The sequence below is a fragment of the Microtus oregoni genome, unplaced genomic scaffold (assembly GCF_018167655.1).
Source record: "Microtus oregoni isolate MIOR12 unplaced genomic scaffold, Mior012 000014F_ref0000157, whole genome shotgun sequence".
NCBI lineage: Eukaryota > Metazoa > Chordata > Mammalia > Rodentia > Cricetidae > Microtus > Microtus oregoni.
In genome coordinates, this window is record NW_024543073.1 from 40,522,954 (window position 1) to 40,549,532 (window position 26,579).

A 26,579-nucleotide genomic window follows, 5' to 3' on the forward strand; every position below is an offset into this window, starting at 1 on the left:
CTTCTATGTCTTTTATTTTTATTTTTAACTCATGGATTTTTGAAACAGGGTTTCTCTGTGTATCTTTGGCTGTCATGGAATTTACTCTGTAGACCAGGCTGTCCTTGAACTCACAGATATCTGCCTGCCTCTGCCTCCCAAGTGTTGGGAAGGTGTGTACCAACACATCCAACTACTCTGAAGCAATTTTATAAAGTGTAATCCCCTCTCCCAACAAAGTTTGTCCTTACAGGTAGAGACACCATTTTGGGGTTAATTATTACTTGCATTGATTTGGGGTTTGGGTGGAAATTATGAAGGTCCAGAGATCTCTAAAAAAGAAGATTGAATGGGATAATAGATAATTTAGTGTGAACTTGCTCACCTTAATAATAATAACAAATAGTGAGTAACAAAGTGAATACTTGTGAGCTATTATTTATGGACAACTTATTCTGGTATAGTTTCTTGAATATTGAAACATATTCAAATCATTTGTTATTTCTGTTTATAATATTTGTACACCTATGCAAAGTTATTTTGTCATATTGTATACATGTATGTTTCTATCTCTGTTTAAGACATTTTGTGTATTGATAAAACTTTAAGATATATTTATCATATTGCATTATATATTTTTACCTCTGATCAAGATTAATGTTTACATTTTGATGTCATTGTCCTCCTTTACTGCATGGTTGTTTAAAGAATGTTAAATATTCTCATATGAAGTCTTAATCTTTAAGTTATATAGGTATTAAATATTTTAGGTCAATAGTCATTCATGTTTGTTATACTTTTAGTGAGACTAATTAGGTTCTTTAGATACAGAGTAAATGTATTCTGCATAGATAGGTAACCTTCAATTACTTCAAAGTTCTGTAGAACATGGCATTTAAATAACTTAAGTTTCTGTTCACATGAGACATGATTACTCCTGACAGCACTGATCTAGTCCTGAGTGAGCGTTGAGCACCAAAGACACTCCACTTGGAGTTTGTCTTCTTCTTGGCACAACTGGCCTTTGGGAAAGAAACTTCCCAAGCCTTAACTACTGACAAAGTGCATGAAGTCTGGACTGGACAAGCAGAATACAAGAAAAAGGAGTGTCAAATCTAGCAAAGACAGGGTAAGACAGTTTTGAAAAATTTCCTACCTCTGAAAATGGTCTTTCAGTTACTCTAGGCCTTAGCCAAAGCTGGTTGCTTCAACATTACAAATGAGGTTTTGGGTGATTGCTCAGGTAGCCAGTTGTTTCTGTCATCAATGGCACATTTTGGAAGTTTCTTGATTATACTTCCTACATACTCAAGTAGTATTATCTCCATTCTCAGGTCTTTGATAGGGTTGAAGATTAGGTAGTCATAGTTGCTGTCCTCTTATAATCTAGCCAAGCCATATCCAATACAAGACTAAAAATCTTTAGGATAAAATGTTTATTAAAACATTTAGCATATATTACTTGCTTAATATTTTTTATGCCAGTTTTGATTCTAATCTTATACTTGATATCTGTTCCTAGTGTATATAGTTTTATACTGGGTTTGAAATTTTCTTATTTAAACAAAAGGGGGAGGTACTGTGGGAGCTCCTTCTGCTCCTTCAGCCAATAGCCTTTAAGATACCAACCCATTTGGGCATGGTCTTTTATACTATAAATGCAGCTGTAAAGCCTGCGCTCACTCTCTTGGTTCCGGCTGTCACTTTCAGCTGCTACACTCTGTTCCCATTCCCCATTTGTGCAGTGTTGTGGGAGCGGTGGGGCTGTGTCCCCAGCACCCGGCCTCCCACATGGCTAGCTTTATACCCGAAATAATTACACGGAAACTGTATTCTTTTAAACACTGCTTGGCCCATTAGTCCCAGCCTTTTATTGGCTAGCTCTTACATATTGATCTAACCCATTTCTAATATTCTGTGTAGCCCACAATGTGGCTTACCAGGAAAGATCTTAACCTGCGTCTGTCTGGAGTGGGAGAATCATGGCGACTCCTGACTCAGCTTCTTTCTCCCAGCATTTTGTTCTGTTTACTCCACCCACCTAAGGGTTGGCCTATCAAATGGGCCTAGGCAGTTTCTTTATTAATGAACCAATGAAAGCAACAGATTACAAAGAAATCACTCCCACATCATTTCCCCTTTTTCTGTTTAAACAAAAAAGAAGGCTTTTATTTTAACATAGTAAAATTACATATAGCAAAACAGTTATCAAGCAAGAATTATAGTTATAATATTTATATCTATTTTATCTTTTATCATAACTAAGGAAAACTATAACTATCCATTTTTCAATTCCATCAAAGACTCCAGAAGGATATAATATTACCTAAGTAAATAAGAAATCAAAACTGTAGAAATGACAGAGACATCTCACTGCCTGAACAGTCACCCAAAGTTCCTCTGTATCTTTGGGGCATTTATCTTTGGCCTACAGGCCCATAGTATCCAGCAGACACCTCCATGAAGCAGGAAATTCCAAAGACAGTTCAGTCACTATCTGTTGTGTCCTGCAGAATGCTTCACAGACTCTTTTATAAATTAGGAACCCCGAAAGACCATCTCACCTTTAGGCAAGTTTAGCAGTCCTCTTTCTGTCGGTTCTTTGTGTCCAGTTTATGCATCAGTCCAGGCAAGAGCAGTTTCTTGCCCAAATGGCTATCAAACTCGATAAGGATCCTCTTCAATGCCCATCTTCCTCTTGAAGTAGATTGGTGCTGCCAGGAGCAGAGATGTCTCATTGTCCTGAAAAGCCCTAAGTTATTAAAACATTAAATGTCATATTCTGTAGTCTTTGAAAGATATGAAGAATGCCTATCTAATTGAAATATCTCTATATATCTAGAAAATCTAACTAACATGACTACAAGCTTGACTATTGTTGATAATTATCCATTAACAACCTATATTTTTAATTATATATTAATTTTAAAATGAACTATACAACCACAATACCTTAAATCAAGAGCAGAAATACATATACATATAATAAAATTGACCTTAAAAACCATACCAGCAAATTATTTGTATCTATATCATCTCCCCCTTTAAATGTAAAAGAACGTTTATAAACCATATTTGGGAACACGGGTGCAGCTTTTTCTCTCCAAACTGTTTCCTGCTGAATGAGGGCACTGTTAATCAGATCATTTAGGGTGTAACCTGTGTGCCAGGTTTATCTCAGTTGGCAGTTGAATGAAGTAATTTTTTTGAGGGTGTTCACAGCAACCTTTCAGGAGGGCAAGGTCTACTATCATACCATATTGGAATAGAAGAAATCCACAGGATCTCATCAGTGCAGAGAACTTGGACAATGATCTCTAAGACTCCCCTATATAAGTAACCCTTTATTATATGTAATTTTGAGCTTGTGTAGGATTATTTTGTATCTTCTGCCACCAAAGAAGTCTTCTTGGTCATGATTCTTTTTATATCCTCTGGTCTGGGATGCAGATGCACCACTTCAAGTGAACAAATTCTTACACTCAAAATCATTTCAGTTTGCTTTTAGCTTAGCAAAAATCTGTACTAGGAGAAGGCTGCTTGTTTATTCCAGGCTGCTCACCTCTGAAATAGTCATGCAGAAACTGTATTAATTAAATAACTGCTTTGCCCATAAATTTTGGGAGTTTCAGGAATGTTAATCTGGGTATTCTATTGCTGCAATAGGTCATGGCCCCACAAATTCACTGCAATATTGGCTATATATGGCCTTAGTCTTCCTATTTCCCCTTCTGGCCCTATGTATCCAACCCATCTCATGCTTTGTTTTACCTGAGATATGGTTCCAATTTCCAGGAATTTAACATCTACATCCTGAAGAGGCCAATTTGTATGGCAAGATTCTGGAGTAATGATACTTACATCTGTATCCACATCTAATAACCCTTCAACAAAAATGCCACTTATAGAAACTCTTAGCTTTGGTCTTTGATCATTTATAGAAGTCTGCCAAAATATACATTTCCTCTCCTACTGGAGCTTTTGACTTATATTCCACATTTATCCCATCATTTAGACCAGTTTTGTTTTTTATTGTACTGCTTTTTAAAAATTTTCCTGGTGAAACATGTTCTCCACAGTAACTGAGAATGACTGGATCACATTCACCATGGGGGCCTGTGAGAGGCCCCCCACAGCATTTCCTCGTGGTATTGGGTTGCTTTTTCTTTCTTTTGTTGACCTACATTCATTGGTCCAATGTTGGCCTTTGCCATATCTACATATACCTGAAGTTTGAGTTCTTCTATTTCTGCCATTCCCACAGGAGGCATTATTCCCAGGAATCCATTGTCTACAATCCCTTCTCAAATGTCCCATTCTACCACATTTAAAATATTTGGTATTTTGATGTCTTTTCTTACCATTAGAAATTGCCATAGTAGCATAGTCAAGTGTCTCAACATTCATTGTATGCAAGTCCCATTCATCCATGGGTGTTGATCTGATCATTAAAGGCCCAAGGATTCTTTTGCACTCTATGTTAGCATTCTCATAAGCCAAAGATGCAATTATTATACTTCTAGTTTCTGGGTCAATTACCCCTATTTGTACAGTCCTAGTTAATCTTTGCAAAAAAGTCACTAAAAGATTCTCTCTGACCCTGTTTAACCCTAAAATATGATTCAACTCTCTTTTTTTTTGGTTCCTGAATTCTGTCCAAAGCCTTTAATGATGCTGTGCTATATATCAACAAGGTGTGATCACCACAAAGAGTGTGATCCTGAGGGTCAGAGTAAAGTCCTTCACCTAGAATTTGATCTAGGGAAATCTTAAGTCCGTTTACTTTTTCTTGTTGCTCTAAAAGTCTTGCTTCCTCTTTAAAAAAAAAGCACCTCTAATATAATTGTGGTCCACTATCTAGGCATGCTGAGATAAACTGAGCCTAGTCTTGAGGTGTGGTTTTGCTACTGAAAGCCCACATTTTGACCATTATACTAATAAAGGACGAATGTAGTCCATAAGATACAATTGCTTGTTTAATGTCTTTTAGATCAGTCATACGAATGGGCTCCCATGTATAGTCCTTGACACCCTTAGGGTACTTGCAGCCAGATACTTTTTCTGATGTTATTACTGGAAAAGCAGATAGAACTCTGGGAAAGCTATCCCAGAGGTTTTTACCTACTGACAAGGTTAAATTTTGGCTTTGTACCTTTTGTTTCAGGTCATCACATTTGATAATTTTCTCAATTTTTTAAAGTCTGTTTACCACGACCTTTTATAATGTTTGGATCTCCTGTCCAGTGTTCTGTTCTAATGCCCTCATTGAGGATTCCAAGGTATGAAGTCTCTCTAGTAGAGATAATGTCTCATTCTTTGACATAATCTTTATAGCATGCATATTACCTTCCTGTAGAGACATTCTATCAGTTAATCTGTCATACCCCTTTGACCGAGTCTGATTAATACATTCAACAGTGTGAATTCTCTCAAATAATGTTTTAGCACCCACTGTCATTGATTGGGTTTTATGTACCACATTACTGTTTCCTTCTTCAGAGTGATGAATCTTTCTTTAAATACGTTACTATCAGTCTGTACCATTTTCAAAAGTATCTCATTGACCAAGATTTGTTAGTTAAATTGGTTGTGTCCTCCTTCAGATGAATGATCTCTTTTACAAGAAGTTTGGTACCAGTTTTTACCATTTCTAAAAGTACCTCAGTTGACTGAGTTTTGTTAGTTAAAGTGTTTGCATTTTCCTTCAGATGTACAATTTCTTTTATGAGAAATTTGGTTCTAGTCTGTACCATTTCTAAAAATACCCCAGTAGACTGAATTTTGTTAGTTAAAGTGGTCATATCCTTCTTCAGATTTCCAACCACTTCTAAAAAGCCTGGAATCAGTCTGTAAAGACTGTACAATTTCTAAAAACACCTTATTTATAGCCCTATTTTCAAACCATATTTTTAAGAAAAAGATATTGAGAACAATCCCCAGAATCAAAAAAGGTAATGTAGGAGGAACTTCATATAAGTTGTGTAAAAGCTCGCACATGGTGTAAGTAAAAAGGCTATTGTAACCTTGGATGGTTAGGTTGTCTGACATATTGCCCTTTTAAATTAGCAACTTATGAGCTATATATAGGATATTAAATCATACCTGTGGTTTAATTAGTTGGATTAGGTGCAATAACCATTACCTGCCAATAGGTGCCATGGGTCACCTACCAAACTAACTCTGGTGATGCATTTGGAGTCACATGACTGGTATAAATCTAATTTTGATGATAAATGCTGAAAGATATGCTTAGGTCAAAAAAATAGTTATTAATAGAAATCACAAACCATGTGTCCTGCAGTGGGCCCTGATCAGTCAGCAACTACAGGAGCACAGGGATAACAAGATAACAGAAAGCACCCCAGGAAAGCATGTATCCCATCTAAATTTCCATGCAATGTGCATGTGGTGGGACACAGACAATGGAGTTAGTGTGCGGGGACTAGAAGTGCTCTGAGGCAAGTAATGAGATAATATAAAGAACCGTGGCCAACCTGTAGCAAGAAAAGCAGGCACTTTGTGAGAATTCTATATCCAAATGAACTGCTGGCTCCACACAGGTGGCTGCCAGCTGAGGGAGGGCTTGCACCTAGCCAGGCATACTCCAAGCAGGCGGCAGGCAGTAGAGATGGGGGGATGGATTTAAAAGCAAATGTCAAGATGCCAAATGATGTTATATGTCACAAAACAATCCCACACCAGTTCAGAATCATGGATAATGAAAGGGTTATTTATTTAAAGGGAAAACTTACATATCACTGTCCTAGACAACAGTCCTCTGATCAAACAGGAACAGAGTCTAGCAGATGGAAGCAGGAGCAGGAAGCACATTTTTCAGCTGCTTTTATAGTATAAGAGATCATGCCCAAGTGGGCTGGTATCTTAAAGGCTATTGGCTGAAGGAGCAGAATGTGCTCCCCAGCAACATAACTGGATTTCAGTATGGAAAAGAATAAAAATAGGTCAATATCTACCCCATGCATAAAATGTAAATTCAAATGGATCCAAGACCTCAACATAAATGCAGCCACATTGAATCTCATTGAAGAGAAAGTGGGAAAAAGCCTTGAATGCATGGGCATAGTAGACTACTTCCTAAATATAACACCAGTAGCACAGACACTGAGAGCAATAATTAATAAATGGGACCTCCTAAAATAGAGAAGCTTCTGTAAGGCAAAAGAAACAGTCACTAAGACAAAACAGCAGCCTACACGATGGGAAAAGGTATTCACTAATTCTATATCAGATAGAGGGCTGAGCTACAAAATATGTAAAGAACACAGGCAACTAGACATCAAATAACCAATAATCCAATCCCAAAATGCAGAACAGAACTAAACAGAGAATTCTCAACATAAGAATTACAAATGGTTGAAAGACACTTAAGGAACTGCCAAACATCCTTAGCTATTGGGGAAATGCAAATCAAAACGACTCTAATGTTGCGGGAGGTCCTCCCACTCCTCCAGCCTATCACCGCTGAAGTACCAGCCCACTGGGGCGTGGTTTCTCTCCCTTTAAAAAAGCGGCCACTTCCCTCTCCTCTCTCTCTTCACTTCCTGCTCCGCCTGCGACTAGACTCCTTTCTGGTTGCGAAGAGGGCTGTTGCCTGGGACAGTGATCTGTAAGTTTTTTCCCCTTTAAATAAATACCACCCTAATAATCATAACCCCGAATTGGTGTGGCATTGTTTGTGACTTACGCCTTCATTTTGGCGCCCAACGTTTGGTTTTAGAACCTCTCCTTTCCCCACTCGCAGCCGCGAGTTCGGCTTGGCGGCCCCAAGTTCGGCTTGGCGGCTGCGGGCTTGGCGGGCTCAAGTTCAGCTTGGTGGCCGCGGGCTTGGCGGGCTCTAATTCGGCTTGGCAGGAGCCCCTCCTTCCTCAGCCGCCAGAGGCCTTGGACTCCCCACGTGGATTTAAACTCCACAGGCCCGCGCAGTCTCTGGCCTCCTGGTTTGCTCTTTTCTGAGTCATTTTTAAATCTCCCTTGCAAGTACAGCTCTTAGGTGGCACAAACCAGAGCACGTGGTTGCTGAAAGCTGCAACCCCTCAGGGTGACTTGTTCCCTCTCAGGAATTGATTTAATTAGATTTATTTTGTTGAGAAACTTGCATTTTCCAGTTTTTAACATCTACTAAGGCACTGAAACAGGACCATGTTTTCACCGCGACTCTGCAACAGCGCCACCTGCTGGATAATAGGTAATATTGCAGTTTTTGTTTCTAACGCAAATTTTACTGCTTTGTTTTCACTAATACAATGGATTAGTAAATTTTTATTTACTAATACAATGAATTACATCATACAAGGTTTATATGATTATGGGGATACCTTAATTTGCTTGTTACTAGCCTTCAGTTTTCTTTTCCATATTCTATCATTAAGGAAGAATATGGCACTCCTAAGAACGATTGAATCTTTACGTACTAATAATGAACAGAAGAATATGGCACTCCTAAGAATGATAGAATCTTTACGAACTAATAATGAACAACTAATTGACAGGATTAAAATTATTGAAAATCAGAGGTTATCTGAACAAGTGGATACTATGACAGACAAAATTGATTCCATATCCAAGGGTATTAGAAAGTTACCTGAAAGGGTTCAGGCTGTTGAATTTGACGTTCAGACTTTATCACAAAGTTTTGATAAGGTAACAGACAGAATGTACCTCCAAGATGGGAATCTACATGATATACAAGAAAAGTTTAAGGAGGACATGTTATCTTTGAAGGAAAAAATTAAAGCTTTGGAATCACAGGTGCAGAATGGGGACCAAAAAATTGATACCTCAGTGAAATCACTGGAAATATATACAGGTCAGGAGATTCAGGATTTAAGAGAGACAATGATAAAAAGATTTGAAAAGATTGGGGAAATTATTGCAGCTGGTGAACAGAGTAAGGAGGCACAAGGACAGGATATAAGGCCTCCACCAGCTATTAGAACTGGCTTACCCAGGGTTCTAGCGACATAACCTATACTTAATTCTGAAAAAGCATCAACTTCTAAAGGCTCAAAGGGAGTCAGAGAAGCTAGATGGACGCCAATAGCAATGAATGATCTGAAAGAAATTAAGCAAGCTGTTGTTAATTTTGGCTTGCACAATGCATATGTAAAGGAAATGATAAGGACTTGGGCTTCTAATGCTAGAGCTACTCCCCATGATTTCCATCAGTTAGTGTCTGCAGTTTTAGATAATGGACCTTCCTTGATGTTTGGAATTTATTTCAGAGAAGAATCCAAACATATGGAACAGCAAGGAAGAGCAAAAGGTATTGAGGTTTCCCAAGATCAAATTCTTGGTGCAGGAGAATATGCTGATCCACAGGTCCAAGCTCTTTATGACGATGAAGTACTGTGTCTATGTCACCAAGCAGCTTTAAATGCTTGGAATAGGATACAAGATCCAGAAAAAAGGGTTGAATCATATACCAGAATTAGGCAGGGACAGAGAGAACCCTTTATTGACTTTTTGCAAAGATTAATTAAGGCTCTGGACATAGGGGTAGCAGACCCAGAAGCTAGACGAATACTTCTTGAATCTCTAGCTTTTGAGAATGCAAACATAGAATGCAAAAAGATAATTGGGCCTTTAAAGTCTAGATCAGCACCTATGGATGAATGGATTCAGCATACGATGAATGTTGAGACGTTTAGCTATAATGATGAATCTAGGGTAGGAGAAGCGATTTCCAAAGCAATGAGGAGACATCAAACTGCCAGGTGTTTTAATTGTGGTAAATTAGGACATTTGCAAAGGAATTGCAGGCAAAGAATTTCTAGGAATAATATCTCTTCTGGGAATGACAAAAATAGGAGACCTCGGCCTTCAGGTATATGTAGGAGATGCGGTAAAGGCAGGCATTGGTCCAACGAATGTAGGTCAACAACAGACAGACGGGGCAATCCGATATCATCGGGAAACTCCTTGGGGGGCCTCTCGCAGGCCCCCAAGCCAACAGTGGCCCAGTCATTCCCAGTCACAGTGGAGAACGTGCCTCACCAAGAAAATTAAAAGCTCCAATTTCTGCTGTAAAAAGTAATACTGGTCTAAATGAAGAATTACGTGTGGAGGATGAGTCAAAAAACCCAATAGGACAGAATAAACGTATATTTTGGCAGACTTCTATTAATGATCAAAGACCAAAGCTAAGAGTCTGTATAAATGGCACTTTTATTGAAGGCTTATTAGACACAGGTGCGGATGTATCATTACCCCAGAATCTTGGTATCCGAATTGGCCTCTTCAAGAGGTAGATGTTCAATTCCTGGGAATTGGAACCCTATCTCGTGTAAAACAAAGCACAAGATGGGTTGAATGCATAGGGCCTGAAGGGCAAATAGGAAGACTAAGGCCATATATAGCCAATATTGCCATAAATTTATGGGGCCGTGACCTGCTACAGCAATGGAATACCCAGATTAACATTCCTGTATTTCCAGGAACTCATAATTCTGGGAAGGATATGATGAGGTATTATGGAAAAAGGTCACCAGCCATTCAGGCTGTACAAGAACATACAGCAAATACCAAACCTTTAGAGGTACCAACGGCCCTACCTTTAAAATGGCTAACTGAGAAGCCAATATGGACCAAACAATGGCCTCTAGCTAAAGATAAACTACAGGCATTGGAACAGCTGGTGCAAGAGCAACTAGATGCTCACCATATTGAAGAATCAACCAGCCCTTGGAATTCTCCTGTGTTTGTTGTAAAAAAGAAATCTGGTAAATGGAGAATGGTGACAGATCTAAGAGCTGTCAACAAAGTAATTCAACCTATGGGCCCACTACAATCTGGAATTCCTTTGCCTTCTCTGTTACCAAAAGGATGGCCTCTTATAGTTATTGATTTGAAAGATTGTTTTTTCACTATACCGTTACAAAAAAAGGATAGAGAAAAATTTGCCTTCACAGTGCCTACTTACAATAATTCTCAGCCTAATAGGAGATATCAATGGACTATCCTCCCACAGGGTATGCTCAATAGTCCTACACTGTGCCAATATTTTGTAAGTAAGCCATTGGAAATAATTCGTAAACAATTCCCCAAGTCCATCATTTATCATTACATGGATGACATCTTATTATCTGATTCAAATAAAGATACTTTAGAAAGGATGTTTGAAGAAGTAAAGAAAGTCTTGCCTAGGTGGGGATTACAAATTGCCCCTGAAAAGATTCAAAGAGGAAATTCTATTAATTACCTAGGTTACAGAATAGGGTTAGAGAAAATTAAAACGCAAAAGGCACAAATTAGGAGAGACCGGTTAAAGTCTCTTAATGACTTCCAAAGATTGTTAGGAGACATTTCCAGTCTACGACCAGCTGTTGGGATAACACCTGATCTAATAGTTCATTTAAACAAAACCTTAGATGGTGATAAAGATTTGAATAGTCCAAGAGAACTGACAGCTGAAGCAGAAAAGGAACTGACAATGATTGAGGAAAAATTACAGGAGGCACATGTGGATAGGGTGAACCCAAATCTTAGCTGCATCCTAGTCATATTGCCTTCCAGAATTTCTCCTACAGGGATTCTAATGCAGAGGGAAGATATTATTTTAGAGTGGATATTTATACCTAATAAACCAAGTAAAAAATTAAAAACTTATGTGGAAAATGTCTCTGAATTAATTATAAAAGGTAAGCTGAGACTTCGTCAACTAGCAGGTATAGACCCAGCAGAAATTATAGTGCCTTTTACTACTGAAGAAATAAAAAAGTTATGGGAAGACAATGAACCGTGGCAAAGAGCTTGTGCTAACTTTTTGGGAGAAATTAATAGCAACTATCCCAAAAGTGATAGACTTAATCTCATAAAAAGAACTTCTTGGATTCTTCCTAGAATTGTACGTGATGCTCCAATAACTGGAGCCCGTACATTCTATACTGATGCAAATAAATCAGGGAAAGCAGGTTACAAGTCAGATGAATTGAGTAAGGTGGAACAAAGCCCTTATAATTCTGTCCAGAAGGCAGAATTATATGCCATTCTTATGGTGCTAAGGGATTTTAAAGAACCTCTTAATATAGTTACAGATTCACAATATGCAGAAAGAGTTATCTTGCATATTGAAACCGCTGAATTTATACCAGATGACACAGAGTTGACTTCATTGTTTATCCAGGTACAAGACATAATCAGGAACAGGCTTTGTCCGATGTACATAACACACATCCAGTCCCATACAGGTCTGCCTGGTCCTCTAGCACAAGGCAATGCTGAGATTGATCAATTATTGATTGGAAGTGTGTTGCAGGCCTCAGAATTTCATAAGAAGCATCATGTCAATAGTAAAGGCCTAAAGAAAGAATTTTCCATTACTTGGCAACAAGCTAAGGACATTATAAAGAGATGCCCTACTTGTTCTTTCTATAATCAAACACCGTTGCCTGCAGGGAGTAACCCAAAGGGTACTAAGAGAAATGAAATCTGGCAGATGGATGTGTTCCACTTTATGGAATTTGGTAAATTAAAATATGTACACCACACCATAGACACGTATTCAGGTTTTCAATGGGCTACTGCCCTGAGCTCAGAAAAGGCTGATTCAGTAATCACACATTTATTGGAAGTTATGGCCATCATGGGTATACCTGCGCAAATAAAGACAGATAATGGTCCAGCATATGTATCTAAGAAAATGAAACGCTTTTTTGATTATTATAATATAAAACACATTACAGGTATACCAAATAATCCTACAGGTCAGGCAGTTATAGAAAGATCAAATCGTACTATAAAGGATATGCTGAACAAACAGAAAGGGACCGAAAATACCCCCAGAAATAGATTACATAATGCTTTATTAACCTTGAATTTTCTTAACGCTAATGAGAAAGGAACGACAGCAGCAGAAAGACATTGGATAATGGAAAAGTCTGCTGAACTAAATCAACCGATTTATTTCAAAGATGTGCTGACCTCTCAGTGGAAGCCAGGAGATGTGCTACGTTGGGGAAAGGGTTTTCCTCTTGTTTCCACAGGAGAAGAAAAATTGTGGATACCATCAAAATTAATTAAGTTTCGATTGAAGAGGAGAAACCTCTTGGAAAGGAGAAATGACAACTCATCCACAATGATGATATTCATACAGGTGGTAAGAAAAACACAGAATGGGGGCAGGGTTCTGTTCTTATCTCCACAGGAAAACACTCATCTTTGAGAAATTCAAGGGACCCTGGATGTTTGGATACTGACAGATGGAAAAATACCTGCCCAATAGGAAATATCAAGACAACTGAATGGGTTGTGTAAGTAAATATTAAACCATATTTCTAAATTTATAAAGCTGGTTTTGAAGTTGGACTCTGGCTCAGTCCCTCTCCAATTCCAAGCCTGTTAGTAAGAGAAAAACCCAGAGTTTCTGGAGTTTCTGTCTCATGTCAAGAGCCATGATATGGGACAGAAAGAAATATGAGTTTAGAAAACATCTTTGCTTTTCTTCATATCTATCATACTTTTCATTGAATATATCTATCATGTCTTTCATTGAATATATATATATATATGTCTATATATGTCTATATGATTAATGTTTAAGTTTTTCATAATGAACAATGAGTTTTTCCTGAAGTGACATTTGAAGTTTCCAGGAAGAAGATGGGGCCCCATAACAACAACTCCACCTGGTTGATATGACGTCATGATACTGATAGCGCTACTACAAGACCTGCTTTTGGTACCAGCTGCACAAGACAGTTCCAACTTGGTTAGCTGAAATGGTGCACATCTTATACAACATTTTGGCCAGACCTGCACAAAATACTCAGAGACTATTGGCAATTTTAAAAGACATTGATCTTGAAATTTAACCATCATTTCACTTTCACAGGATCCCCCAGAAAGAACGTCGCCCCCATGACAGCTGGAAGTAATTCTAGAGGACGACGTCCCTTTTCCCAGTAAAACTTGCCCTTGGGTTTAGGGACATCATTGAGGGGTTGATTATAATTAGTATACGATTGAGGGTTGGGGGAGGAATTTTATACGCTCAGGGATCATTTTGAAAAAAAAAAAAGAGGGATGATGGGATAATAGATTTGTAATTGTGAGTTACTGTTTTTAGACAAATACATTGGTATAGATTCTTGTATATTGATACAAAGTTAAATTATATTGACTATTGTACGCATGCATGTTTCTACCTCTGTTTAAAACATTTTTTATGTATTGACATATATTGTATTGATATATATATATATATGTATATATATATATATATATATTGTATATATTTACCACATTGCAGTGTACATTTCTACCTCTGATTAAGATACTTATATAATGATTGTGTATTGATATATATTTACCTACTGCAATGTATATTTGTACATTGTTTATATATGGAGGTCATTGTCCTCATTTGTTTCACAGTCGTTTATTGTCTTAGTCTTTAAGTTAGATAGATATTGAGAATTATATAGACTAATAGTCATCTAAGTTTGTCATTTATAATAGACTAATCAGGTTCTTTAGATATATAGAGATTATACTCAGTATAGATAGATAATCTTCAACTTCTTCAAAGAGCTGTAGAAAATGGCCTTTAATCTAACTCAGAATTTTGTGGTAGTGAGACACAACTGCTCCTGGCAACACCACTCTATTCCCGAGAGAATGTTGAACACCAAAGACACTCCACCTGGAGCCTTTCTTTTTGGCAGAACTGGCGTTTGGGCAAAGAAATGCCCATACCTCAACAACTGACAAAGATACAGAGCATGCATCAATGGATAAAACAGGACTGTCATATCCTGCCAAGACAGGGTAAGATAGTTTTGAAAAGTTGCTTGCCTTAGAAAATGGTATGTCAGTTATGTTAGGCCTTAGCCAAAGTTGGTTGTTTCAACGCTGCTAATGTGACTTTGGGTGATTGCCCAGGTAGCTAGTTGTCTCTGTAATTTGTTGCATGTTTTGGAAGTTGTTTTACTGAACTTCCTAATTACCCAGGTAATATTATTTCCCTTCTCAGATCTTCGATGGGGTTGAAGACTATATAAATGTAGTTACTTTCTCTCATGACTTGGCCAAGTTATTTATTATACAAGACCTAAGCTAGTTAGAATAGGATATTTGTACTTATTGTATATAACTTCATAGTAGGTTTAGAACTCTCTTATTTAAACAAAAGGGGGAGGTGTTGCGGGAGGTCCTCCCACTCCTCCAGCCTATCACCGCTGAGGTACCAGCCCACTGGGGTGTGGTTTCTCTCCCTTTCAAAAAGCGGCCACTTCCCTCTCCTCTCTCTCTTCACTTCCTGCTCTGCCTGCGACTAGACTCCTTTCCTGGTTGCGAAGAGGGCTGTTGCCTGGGACAGTGATCTGTAAGTTTTTTCCCCTTTAAATAAATACCACCCTAATAATCATAACCCCGAATTGGTGTGGCATTGTTTGTGACTTACGCCTTCACTCTAAGATATCAGTCTTATACCAATTAGAACGACCAACATGAAAAACACCAATGATATCTTATGCTGGAGAGGATGTGGACTAAGGGAAATACTCCTCCATTGTTTGTGGGAATGCAAATTTGTGTAGTCACTTTGGAAACCAGTATGACAGTTTCTCAGAAAAATCTGCCTCAGGACCCTGCAATGTCACTCTTGGTCATATAAACAAAGGATGCACACTCATACCACAAAGACCTTTGCTCAGCTGTGTTCATAGCAGCATTATTTGTAATACCCAGAATCTGGAAACAACCTAGATGCCCCTCAACAAAAGAATAAATAAAGAAAATATGGTACATTTACACAATGGATTATTATTCAGCAGTAAAAACAACAACATGTTAAAATTTGCATGCAACTGAATAGAGCTTGATAAAACAATCCTGAGGGAGGTAACCCAGATACAGATAGACAAACATGGTAGGTACTCACTCATAACTGGATAATAGATGTAAAGCAAAATATAACCACAATTCCAGAGAAGCTAGGTAATAGGGAAAACACTAAGAGAGACATACATGGATGTCAACAGATAAGACAAGACCTTCTGAAAAAATTAGAAGGGGAAGGAGAAGGGAGGATGGAAGGGGAGGTGGAGGAGAGAAGAGGAGGGCAGAGGACAGTATCAGGGGATGGGATAGTCAAGAAGGAGAAGGACAGTGAGGGTGAGAAAGAAAAGAGATGTCATGATTGAGGGAGCCATTAAAGGGCTAGCAAAAAACATGGCACTAGGGCAATTCCAAGAAATCCCTAAGGATGATCCCAGCAACAGAGGAGAAGATGCCTAATCTGGCCTTCCCCTACAATCAGATTGGTGACTACCTTAATTGTCTTCATAGAACTTTCATCTAGCAACTGTTGGAAGCAGATACAGAGATCTCCAGTGAAGCACTGGGCTGAGCTGCCAGAGAGCAGCCCAAGAGAAGAAGGAGTGATGATATGAGCAAAGGTTTCAAGACCTTGATGGTGATACCCACAGAAACAGCTGATCTGAGCTAGTGAGAGCTCACTGACTCTGGACTAATTGCAGGGGAACCTGCAGAGGACCAAACTAGGCCCACTGAATGTAAGGGACATTTGTGAGACTTGGGTAGTCTGTGAGGCAACTGGCAGTCGGACATTCTATTTGGAGGGGCACCTTGTTCAGTGTAGAAATGGGGAAGAGCCTTGGTCTTGCCTCAAAGTGAAGTGTCAGAAATTGTTACCCTTTCTGAGGAGTAGATGTGGGTGGGGTAAAGGGAAGGGTAGAACAGGTCGGGAGGAAGTGGGAACTGGAATACCTATGTAAAATGAGAAAAGATTGTACTTAAAAATTATTAATAAAAATAAAAGTTGATAAAAAAGAATGCTCATTTCAGCATTGTAGATATAATTGCAAAAATAGTGACTCATATGTCTGCTTCCTGTTAAGTAGATAAATAATTGTTGTGTCACCCATACATCATAAATAAATATTAAAAACAAGATAACTAAACAAGCAAACTGATTTAAAAAATTTTAGGACATTTCCCTCTAGAAGGAGAGCAGAGTGTGAAATTATAGGATGTTTGCCTATTTTTAAAAATCTACTTTTCAATTTAGAGAGCTATATTATTTTTTATTTAAAATTTTTTTTTCAGGAATGTACAAATGTCTTTATTCAAAAATACAAAATAAATTACCTGTAGGCATGGACAATGACAGCAGTAAACCATTATGTATTGTCAATGGGAACCAGTAACTGATGGTTATAGTGATCAGCCAGCCTTGTTTTCATTTTCTTCAGGGGCTTCTCTGAAGGTATCGGTGAGGAATCTGCCTTGAGCTTCCTGTCACAGTTCATTGGTAAGGGCAAAGCGCTATTCTAGGAATTAGAACATGCCACCTCCCATTCCCCCTCCCATTCCCCCCATCGCGCCCATTCCAGGGTCCTTCTCTTCTTTAGGAATTTCGGTTACTACAGCTTCTGCTATCGTTAGCAAGGAGGCCACCCCAGCAGCATCCAGTAAAGCAGTTCTTATGACCTTTGTCGGATCAATGATTCCCTTTTCCACCATGTTCACAAATTCCCCGAGCATGGCATCATACCCAACTTCCGAGGAACTCTGCAGAATCTTCTCAACTATCAAAGACCCTTCAACATCCGCATTCTTAGCAATGGTCATCGCGGGAATTTTGAGTGCTCTTTTAATAATGTCTATACCTATTTTCTGATCCTCATTGGAAGGCTTTAGGGAATCCAAGACTGGAATGCAGTGGAGCAGAGCACAGCCCCCACCTAGCATGGTGCCTTCTTCCACAGCTGCTCGCGAGGCGTTGAGCGCGTCTGTAATTCTGTCTTTCTTCTCGTTCACCTCCACATCGCTTGTTCCTCCAACCTTCAATACAGCTACGCCATCTGAGAGTTTTGCGAGCCGCTCGTTCAGCTTCTCCTTTTCGTATTCACTAGTGGTGATGTCGAGCTGCTCAGTGATCTCCTGAATGTGTTTCTCAATTTGAGCCTTGTCACCTTTTCCTTTCAAAAGCATGGCGTCATCTTTAGTGACAATGACCTCTCCAACTTTTTCTAAGTCATGAGCTTGAACATCTTCAAGGTTTAGATTCAACCCCTCTTCTCCAAATACCGCACCACCAGTAGCAATAGCCATATCTTTAAGCTGGTTCTTCCTATTGTCCCCAAACCCTGGTGCTTTGACTGCCACAACCTGAAGACCCACTTTCAGACTGTTCAAGACCACTGTGCTTAGAGCTTCTCCATCAACGTCCTCAGCAATGATAACCAAGGGCTTCCGATGAGCATTGGCAATTTCCAGAGCAGGTACGATGAACTGCACACTAGAAATCTTCTTTTCGCTCAACAGAACATAGGCGTCTTGGAATTCACATTTCTGACCTTTTTTTTTAACTTTTTTTTTTATTGAGAAAAGAAAAAAAAACAAATTTCCTCCTCCTCCCAGCCTCCCATTTCCCTCCCCCTCCTCCCACCCTTCTCCCCCTCCCCCCACTCCTCTCCCCCTCCCTCTCCAGCCCAAAGAGCAGTCAGATTTCCCTGCCCTATGGTAAGTCCTAGGTCCTCCCCCCTCCGTGCATTTCTAGGAAGGTGAACATCCAAACTGGCTAGGCTCCCACAAAGCCAGCACATTACGTAGGTTCTGAAGAAATTTATATATGTATTCTCTATTTACATAATTTACACTTTTCCTTCTTCCTTTCTAATTTCTCTGTTCTTCCTACCAATTCCCTCTAAAGTTCGTTATCACTTCTTTAATTATCACACACATACATATGCACACACATCCACTGTAGTCCATTTAGTGTTGCTTAAATGTGCAGGAGTTTACGGCTTGCCATTTTGGATTTACTGACTTATTTGACCTCATTCTCCCTCTATTAGCAGCCATTGATTGACTATATCTCTTCATCTAAAGGTGGTTCTTCTGAAATGCCCCTTACTTATTTTGACCAGTGAATGATTGTTATAATGATACAGGTGTTGGTTAGGCTACTATAGTTGAAAGTTCATTGGTGCAACTTCCTGTCAAGTCTGGAAAACACTATCTCACAACAGGTGTTCTGGTTCTCTAGGTCTTACAATCTCTTCTACAACTTTCCCTGAGCCTTAAGTGTAGGGATGCATTATAGATATATCAATTGGGATTGAGCATCCTATAGTTATTTATCCTTTGTATTTTGACCAGTTGTGTCTTTTGGGAATAGTCTCCAACTACTACAAAACAGAAGCTTCTTTTACAAGGATGAAAGCTATACTTATTGTGTATATATAAATATAAGTGTTTAGAAATCAGTTAGAAATTATTCTGGTTTAGAAAAATGTCAGTAATGGGTTCTCCTCTAGAGTTCATAACTTCTCAAGCTACAGATATGATGTGGGAGTGTCATATATCAATCTGTTGATTTCATTGGTTAATAAACAAACTGCTTGGCCTCATAGCTTAGAAGATAGATGGGAGGAGTAAACAGAACAGAACACTGGGAGGAAGAGGAAGTGAGCTCAGACTCCACAGCTCTCCTCTCGGGAGCAGATGCCTCAGAGAGACGCCATGCTCCCAGCTCCCGGGCAGATGCACGCGATGAAGCAAGCCGCCAGGTTAGACATGCTGAATCTTTCCCGGTAAGACCGGTGCTCACAGATTATTAGAGATGGGTTGATCGGGATGTGAGAATTAGCCTGTAAGGGCTAGAGCTAAAGGCCCAAGCAGTGTTTAAATGAATACAGTTTGTGTGTTGTTATTTCGGGGCATAAGCTAGCCAGGCGGCTGGGGTGCCAGGGACGCAGCCCCGCCGCCCCTATTTACTACACAGATACGTAGGTTTGCATATGCCCTGCTTTTGAGCAGGTCTTACAGCCAATTAGATAGTGGTTGGTTAACCCCAAAGCCTAGTAGTTTTATTACTAATTAGGTAAGATTAAGTACATTTAAACTACAGCATGGTTGCCACTCTCTGCTTTTTAACAAAATTATAATTAGAATCTAAAGCAGTGGACTCAGTGTTTTGAAAATTCTTTCTAAATAGCAAATGAAGTCTTATATGTAAAGCAGGGTTTGAACACAGAATTTTCTATGAGAAGTGTAAGATGTTTTCTTTTTCATGGAACTTCCATGTCACTCTTAGAAGTTCAATGGACAAAATTTTCAGTGCTTAGCTCTCTAGCAATCATGGACCTCATTTGCTGTTTAGAAAGAATTTTCAAAACACTGAGTCCACTGCTTTAGATTCTAATTATAATTCTGGTTAAAAGCAGAGGGTAGCAACCATGCCATAGTTTAAATGTTATAGGAGATTCCTATAATATCTGTGTAATCCATAATTCATCTCAAGTCAATCTTTGCAATTCTCCCTAGCACATTATTTCTCTGATGATTGAATTTTCCCAGAATTAGATATCTCAAAACAAAAGACTGAATGCTTTTCTTTATCATATAGACTGTCTAATTTGAAATCTTCAAGACACATGGCACTTGTATAGAATCTGTGAAGACTTTTTTTCTATCAAGTCAAAAAGAATAATACACCCTTGGTCATAGTTTTGATTCTTATGTGAGTGATCATTAAAGAATACCTAAAAGCCAAGCAAGAGACGAAAGTGTTGTGTGATTGATGGTGGAAATTTCACCTTGTTACTATTTTTATTCAGGCTATTACAAGTCTTGGGTGATCTGATTACAAACAGAGTTCAGTGGTTTTCCACAGCTCTGTTCTTCCCATGAAACTTTTTTATTTACAGCATGCACTTATACAGCTACAAGGCATGAGAGCAGAAACATTCCTACAAGTGCTAAATTCACATGTCCATGTGCCAAGCAAGGTCTTCCCCACCTCTTTTCTAAATGAGATGTTTTTGACTCCATGCTAGGCTCTTGAAATTTCTGTCTCGTGCTTTTAATGATTCTCAGTTGCTTCCATTTCTTGTGGAAGGCGTTGCCTCTCAGTTTTACTTTTTATACCCTGTTATCTCACCTGATAGTGTACATTGTCTCAATTCTACACATGATCAACCTAGATGGAAAACTCAACCTAAACTGCATAAACACTTAGACACAATTGGCTCATGCAAAGCTGTGTTTGTGTGAGCTGATATTACTGAGAAGCATTAGCATAGTCGATATCTCAGACACAGCACTTCAAATTACATGTCTGCCAGCTTTGTTTCTGAGAGTACATTAAGATTGAAGGAATTAGTTTGGGTTCTCTATAACTCTAATAATTTACTGTGTATTTTGGAATACCTTGTAAGGCTTGAATGTATTACACATAGAAGCAATAAATGCTTGAAGATTGAGAGATGCTGGCCTGATTTGATCATCATATGTGAGACACATGTATTGAATTATTATACTATATTATTAATTATATTATATAACTATAATTATAGTAAAAATTATAATTGTACTATAATTTGTACAAATTTGAACAAATATTATGCCAATTAAAATATTGCAAAGGTATTTTCAACTTCAGCACCACCAGGGATTCCTCTAACATGCCTCAGCATGGTTCCTTCCTATATCTTCCTTCATCCTCTCTCTATGTCTTGATTCTCTAGCCAACCTTTACCTCTTTCCTTTCCCAAAGTAAAAGTGATTCCTATGTCCTTTCCTCTTCTCTCCCCTCTCATCCACTTCCCTCTCCTCTCCTCTCCTCTCCTCTCCTCTCCTCTCCTTTCTCCTCTCCACTTCTCTTTGATCTTACCAGAATTACTTTCTTTTTCCTTTGCTGCTGGAACTCTTGCTGACATCCATGCTTCAGAGACCCACTCTTTACCTATCTTCTCCTTAAGGAAAATTCTGGTAATATCTTCTGTTAAGGTCAGTCATGAATTTCCACTCACCCCTACTATTTACCTCCAATGCTTTTCTTTTTCAAAAGATTGTTTAAAAAAATGGATCCAGTGCCTCTAACTTGAACAAGGACATGAATGGTCTAAGACTCCTTGCTTTGTTATTTTAACTTGTTTGATGCTCATTTATTGTTGCTGAAAAAGTTGAGAGTGAGAGTTTTGCTGTCAGATATGTGCCCTACTGATGACTAAAGAGTCATCTAAGAGAGCACACACCCAAAGATCATCCTCCACAACTACCAAGAATTGGCACAGATCACAAAGCTGAAGCAGAAGAGAAGATTCACTTCTCTCTGATCCATGGTGGTTTTGATTTCACCTTTACTCAACCTGCCACCCAGTCAGAAACAATACTTACAAGCAATTTGAGTTTCCTTTCTGTTTCCAGTTGACACATGGTTATCACCTTCATTATATATGGTTCCCATTGGAGGACAAGAATTTGCAAAAAGACATTGACACTTTGCATATTCCTGGGTATCACATTTCCTTTTTCTTTATATATATGAATAGTTTTCCTTATATGTACATATCTACATTCAATGTGTGTTCCTGATATCAGCAGAGGCCAGGAAAGGGTGCTGGATACCCTGGAACTGGAATTATGGTATGAACTATTATGTGGGCATGAGGAATCAAACCTGGGTCTTCTGGACTAACAGTCAGAGATTCTAACCACTGAGCCATCTCTCTAGCTCCACAGATTTCCTATTTCTATCACTCTTTGTCTCTTCCAAAATTCATTGCCTGCTCTTATCTACTAGAAGCCTAAAATTGTTCCTGATATTCATCGTATTGACTGGAGAGGCTTGGGAAAAAAGTCCAGGGAAGCACATTTGGAGAATAAGAGAATAAGGTGTGAGAACTTGAGATCACAGACATCTAAGGACCTAGGGAAGGGACTACATCTCGATTTTAACTTGACATGAGCCATCTGCTTTCAACCCAATGATGCCCTGAGTGAGAGTGTACTCCACAGTGTGTTTAGGACAAAGGTTTTAAAACTTTTTCAACTTGAGTCTGAAAGCACAGGTAAAACCTATCTGCGGGAGAAAATTTCTAGGTCCTCACACAACTGAGTCATTCAGATAAAACCCAGCCCCAAGTAAACTTTGCCAATGAGCATAAGGCTGGACATCAGAGGCACTAAGGCAGGCTGGAGGCAATGGGGGATTGATTGAAGATGGTGTAATTACTGAGATGACAGGTCAAGTCTTTTCTTTGAAGCAGCTGTCCCAGAACTCCCAAGCTTGTGACTTGAAGTCTACAGAACCTCTTGCTCTTTCTGCTCCTGTGGATATTTAATGGTTTTATGAGCATGCACGAAAGAACTTGAGTGTTTAGAAGAACAGAAGAAGGCAATAAGTGGTCTCTGTTTTGTTTCTGAGTCGAAAGAAAAGTGATGTTATGTCAAAGAAGAGACAAATAGATCAGAGTGAGGCTGTCAGTTTCCTTTCCTTCTCTTCCTGTTTCCTACCCTAACCCTAGTCCTCTTCTCTACCTGCCCAGCTATGCTTTGGAGACTAAAGTTAGCTGAAACTTACTGCTGGGCATGAGATGCTTGTGTCCTCACTGTAACATTTAGAACACTCATTTTTGCTTACTCTTCTTTATGCACAGACATTCATGTATTTACTCTAATGTTCAGTCTGCTGGTGTGTTTTGAGGTCAATTTTTCAATCAAAGCTCAGCTGGGTACCATTTTTTGAGTGTGGATTTGGACAAAGCATAGATGTTTTCTGAATCTCTATTTAGAAAGTGGGTCAAGTAAATATGACCACTAAGTATCTGGGAGAGAATTTAATTACAGTCTTCAGTACTTGATAGATGTAATGACCATCAGTTATTATGAATAAGTGTTGGATTTTAAGATCATGAATTGAGCACATAATTATTAATCAATGGCTCTTGGCTAGTGTCATGTTTGACTATATCCCTCAAAGGTGGAAAAAGATAGTTTCTACTACTCTTCAGCATCCCCAGTATTATGAAAGCAATAAACGTGTGTGTGTGTGTGTGTGTGTAACAAAGCAACAGGATAAATGAGAATTTTGGCAGGTCTACTGAATATGATTAAAAATGAGAGGAAGCAGTAGCCTAAAAGAAGAACACAGAAACTTGGAGACATCTTCATCGAGGAAGGGATTTAATTTAACAAAATTTAGCAAAATTCCCTATGTGGAATGGAGTAAAGACTGTTCAAAAGGTGATGAAGTGTAAACAAATCAGAATTGGATTGCTGAATAGATGTCACTCTTTACTTTATTTTGATGGCAAGAAAAAGGATAGACAAGGAGGAAAGAAGAGCTACAGATCTGATTTTAAAAATGTGCAAGAACATGCATGCCCAAGGCTTTGCTTTGTGTCTGCATCAATTACATTTAGTCACTATCCTCAAACACTGATATAGACAACTGAAGTGAGGAAGTATCAGAGGGGTCAGCCCATGGCTGTGAGAATAACGTGGTGGGGTAACTCCCTTCATGATAAAGAGAAAGCAGAGTGAAGGAAATGCTGGCACTCAGCTGTCTTTCTCCCTTTCCTCTTTTATTATTTTGGGGCACAAGTCTTTGGGATGGTGCTACCTACTTCAAGGTGGGTCATCACTCTTCTATTAATCCTGTGGAAGTACTCTCACCAACACAGAGAGGCATGACTCATTAATCTCCTAGGTCATTTTAAAACAAGTTGAGTTGACAATTATCCACCCCAGAGCCTTAGTCTCTTTTCTGTTGTTATAACAGAAAACTTGAGGTTGGGGAACTTATAAAGAAGGGGTGCCCAGTTCTGGAAGCTGGAAATTCTAAAAGCTGGTGGATGTTCCTGAGAAGAGTCTTATACTACTAATAAGCAGGTCAGAAGTTGGGAAGGCAAGTTGGTTTATGGTAATCTCCCCTCTTTTCATGAAAAAAAGGCACAAATGCCTTCCTCCTTCATGACTTAGACATATACCTCTCAGCTCCACCATGAAGAACACATGAACTTTTGAGACACATCACCAAAGCATAGTGATTGGCTTCCCATCGAACCTCCTCCCTTCTTCCTCCCTTCCGCGGAGCTGCGGGATCGCCAGCTCAGCCTCTTTGGGCGCTGGGATGGGTGCTAAGGGTAAAGGGAGGCGGGAGTGCTTTTGTTTTGGTAGCTTGCCTGCAGAAAGGTAGGCCTTTGGTCAGCAAGGTCCCTGGTGAATGGGGAACCTGGACCTGTTCCAGAAGACCCATCTGAGTGGTAAGTGTGTTCTTAATCCGCGGCAAGAGCCAGAAAACAGAACAGGGACATTCCCAGACCCCCTTGGCTCACCGATCATTCTGCAGGGACTGCTCCCCTCTGCTGGGGCTTTTCCCCTCTGCTATAACCTCTCTCTCCCTAGCCCATCCCATCATGCACCAGGAACATCCTCCCTTCTTCTTCCCTTCCGCAGGGCTGTGGGATCAGCCAACTCAGCCTGTTTGGGCGCCAGGACAGGTGCTGGGGGTAAAGGGCAGCGGGAGTTCCTTTGTTTTGGTAGCCTGCCTGCAGAAAGGTAGGCCTTTTGTCAGCGAGGTTCCTGCCGAACGGGGAACCTGGACCTGTTCCGGAAGACCCATCTGAGTGATGATACTTTTAAGAAGTAACTACACCTCACAGTACAGTGGGGGCTTTAATTGAGGAGTGTACAAAGCAGACTGAATGACTCATTTGGCCTCTGGAAAAGCAAGAATCTGGAATTAATTCAAAGGCAAGGAGGAACTTAAAACTTAAAGGCTATAAGGGAAAACTTAAATTTGCTTGGTGAAATTTGATACTGTATGTAAAGAGAAGCTCAAACATTCTAATATGAAGGTATAGAAGACACACTCTGAGGACTGCGAACATTTTCATAATGATGCATTTGTGGTGCTTTGGAAGAAGCAGACAGGAAAAGACTGACGAGTCAATTGTTGGAGTCCCTAAGTCCTAACCTAAGAAATTCACATTAACCCATGCAAAGGATGGAACTCAGAATACAAGGACAAAAAGAAGTCCTCATACACCTCAGAACTAGTCCCTACTCTTCTGTAGCTTGTCCTCAAAACATTCTTATAATTTTCAAATGGCAAAAACAACCACAAAGAGTAAAGTTTATAGGTATGGTAAATTATACATGGTAACAAATAAATTCTACATTCCCATTCCTTTCCCTGGCTTCTTCATCTTTCCCTTCTAACATTTTTACACTTTTTTACACTTTTTCCAAAATAGTCACAGTTTAGTTCTTTTCATGGCAAACCTATCACACTCAGCACAATATAACCAAGCAGATTCCCAGGTGTTTACAGACCCTTGGACTTTCCAAGTTTAGTTAAAACAATGGTATAGTATGTATGGTTAAGGGCACAGGGAATGGTAAGGAGTGGGCCAAACTGAGATGTATCATTTGTGAGAACAACAGCTTGTTCAGTTATGTATAATTGTTACTTTTGGAAATGCTATCTATGATTGTCAGATATTCTGTATTTTCATGGGAAAAATAGACTTTGCTAGCTTTCTATTGTGGTTTTTCTTTATATGCTTACCGTCCATTTATGCTCTTAAAAATAACTGTGACTCTTGCTGCTCTTGCAGAGGATGCAAGTTTAGTTCCGGGTACCAATGTTGGATGGTTCACAAGTGGCCTGTAATGTAAGTTCTAGGAAATCCTACACCTCTGGCCTTCTCATGAATCCCCACTGTGACACATAGGTTTATATACCCATGCACACACATGCACACAAGTGCATATATGTGTGTGTACTTGAGTGTGTATGTGTGTGTGTGTGTGTGTGTGTGCCCGAC

General features: G+C 39.2%; 1 protein-coding gene across 1 annotated transcript; it reads right to left on the bottom strand.

Annotated features, from left to right (window-relative positions):
• Window positions 1-17,196: 17,196 nt before the first annotated feature.
• On the bottom strand, window positions 17,197-26,327 carry LOC121455698 (60 kDa heat shock protein, mitochondrial-like). The gene is made up of 2 exons (XM_041663326.1): window positions 26,321-26,327; window positions 17,197-18,317 (listed from the first exon to the last, which is right to left on the bottom strand). Exons 1-2 carry the CDS (start codon window positions 26,325-26,327, stop codon window positions 17,296-17,298), a joined length of 1,029 nt encoding a protein of 342 aa, XP_041519260.1. The 3' UTR covers window positions 17,197-17,295.
• Window positions 26,328-26,579: the final 252 nt, after the last annotated feature.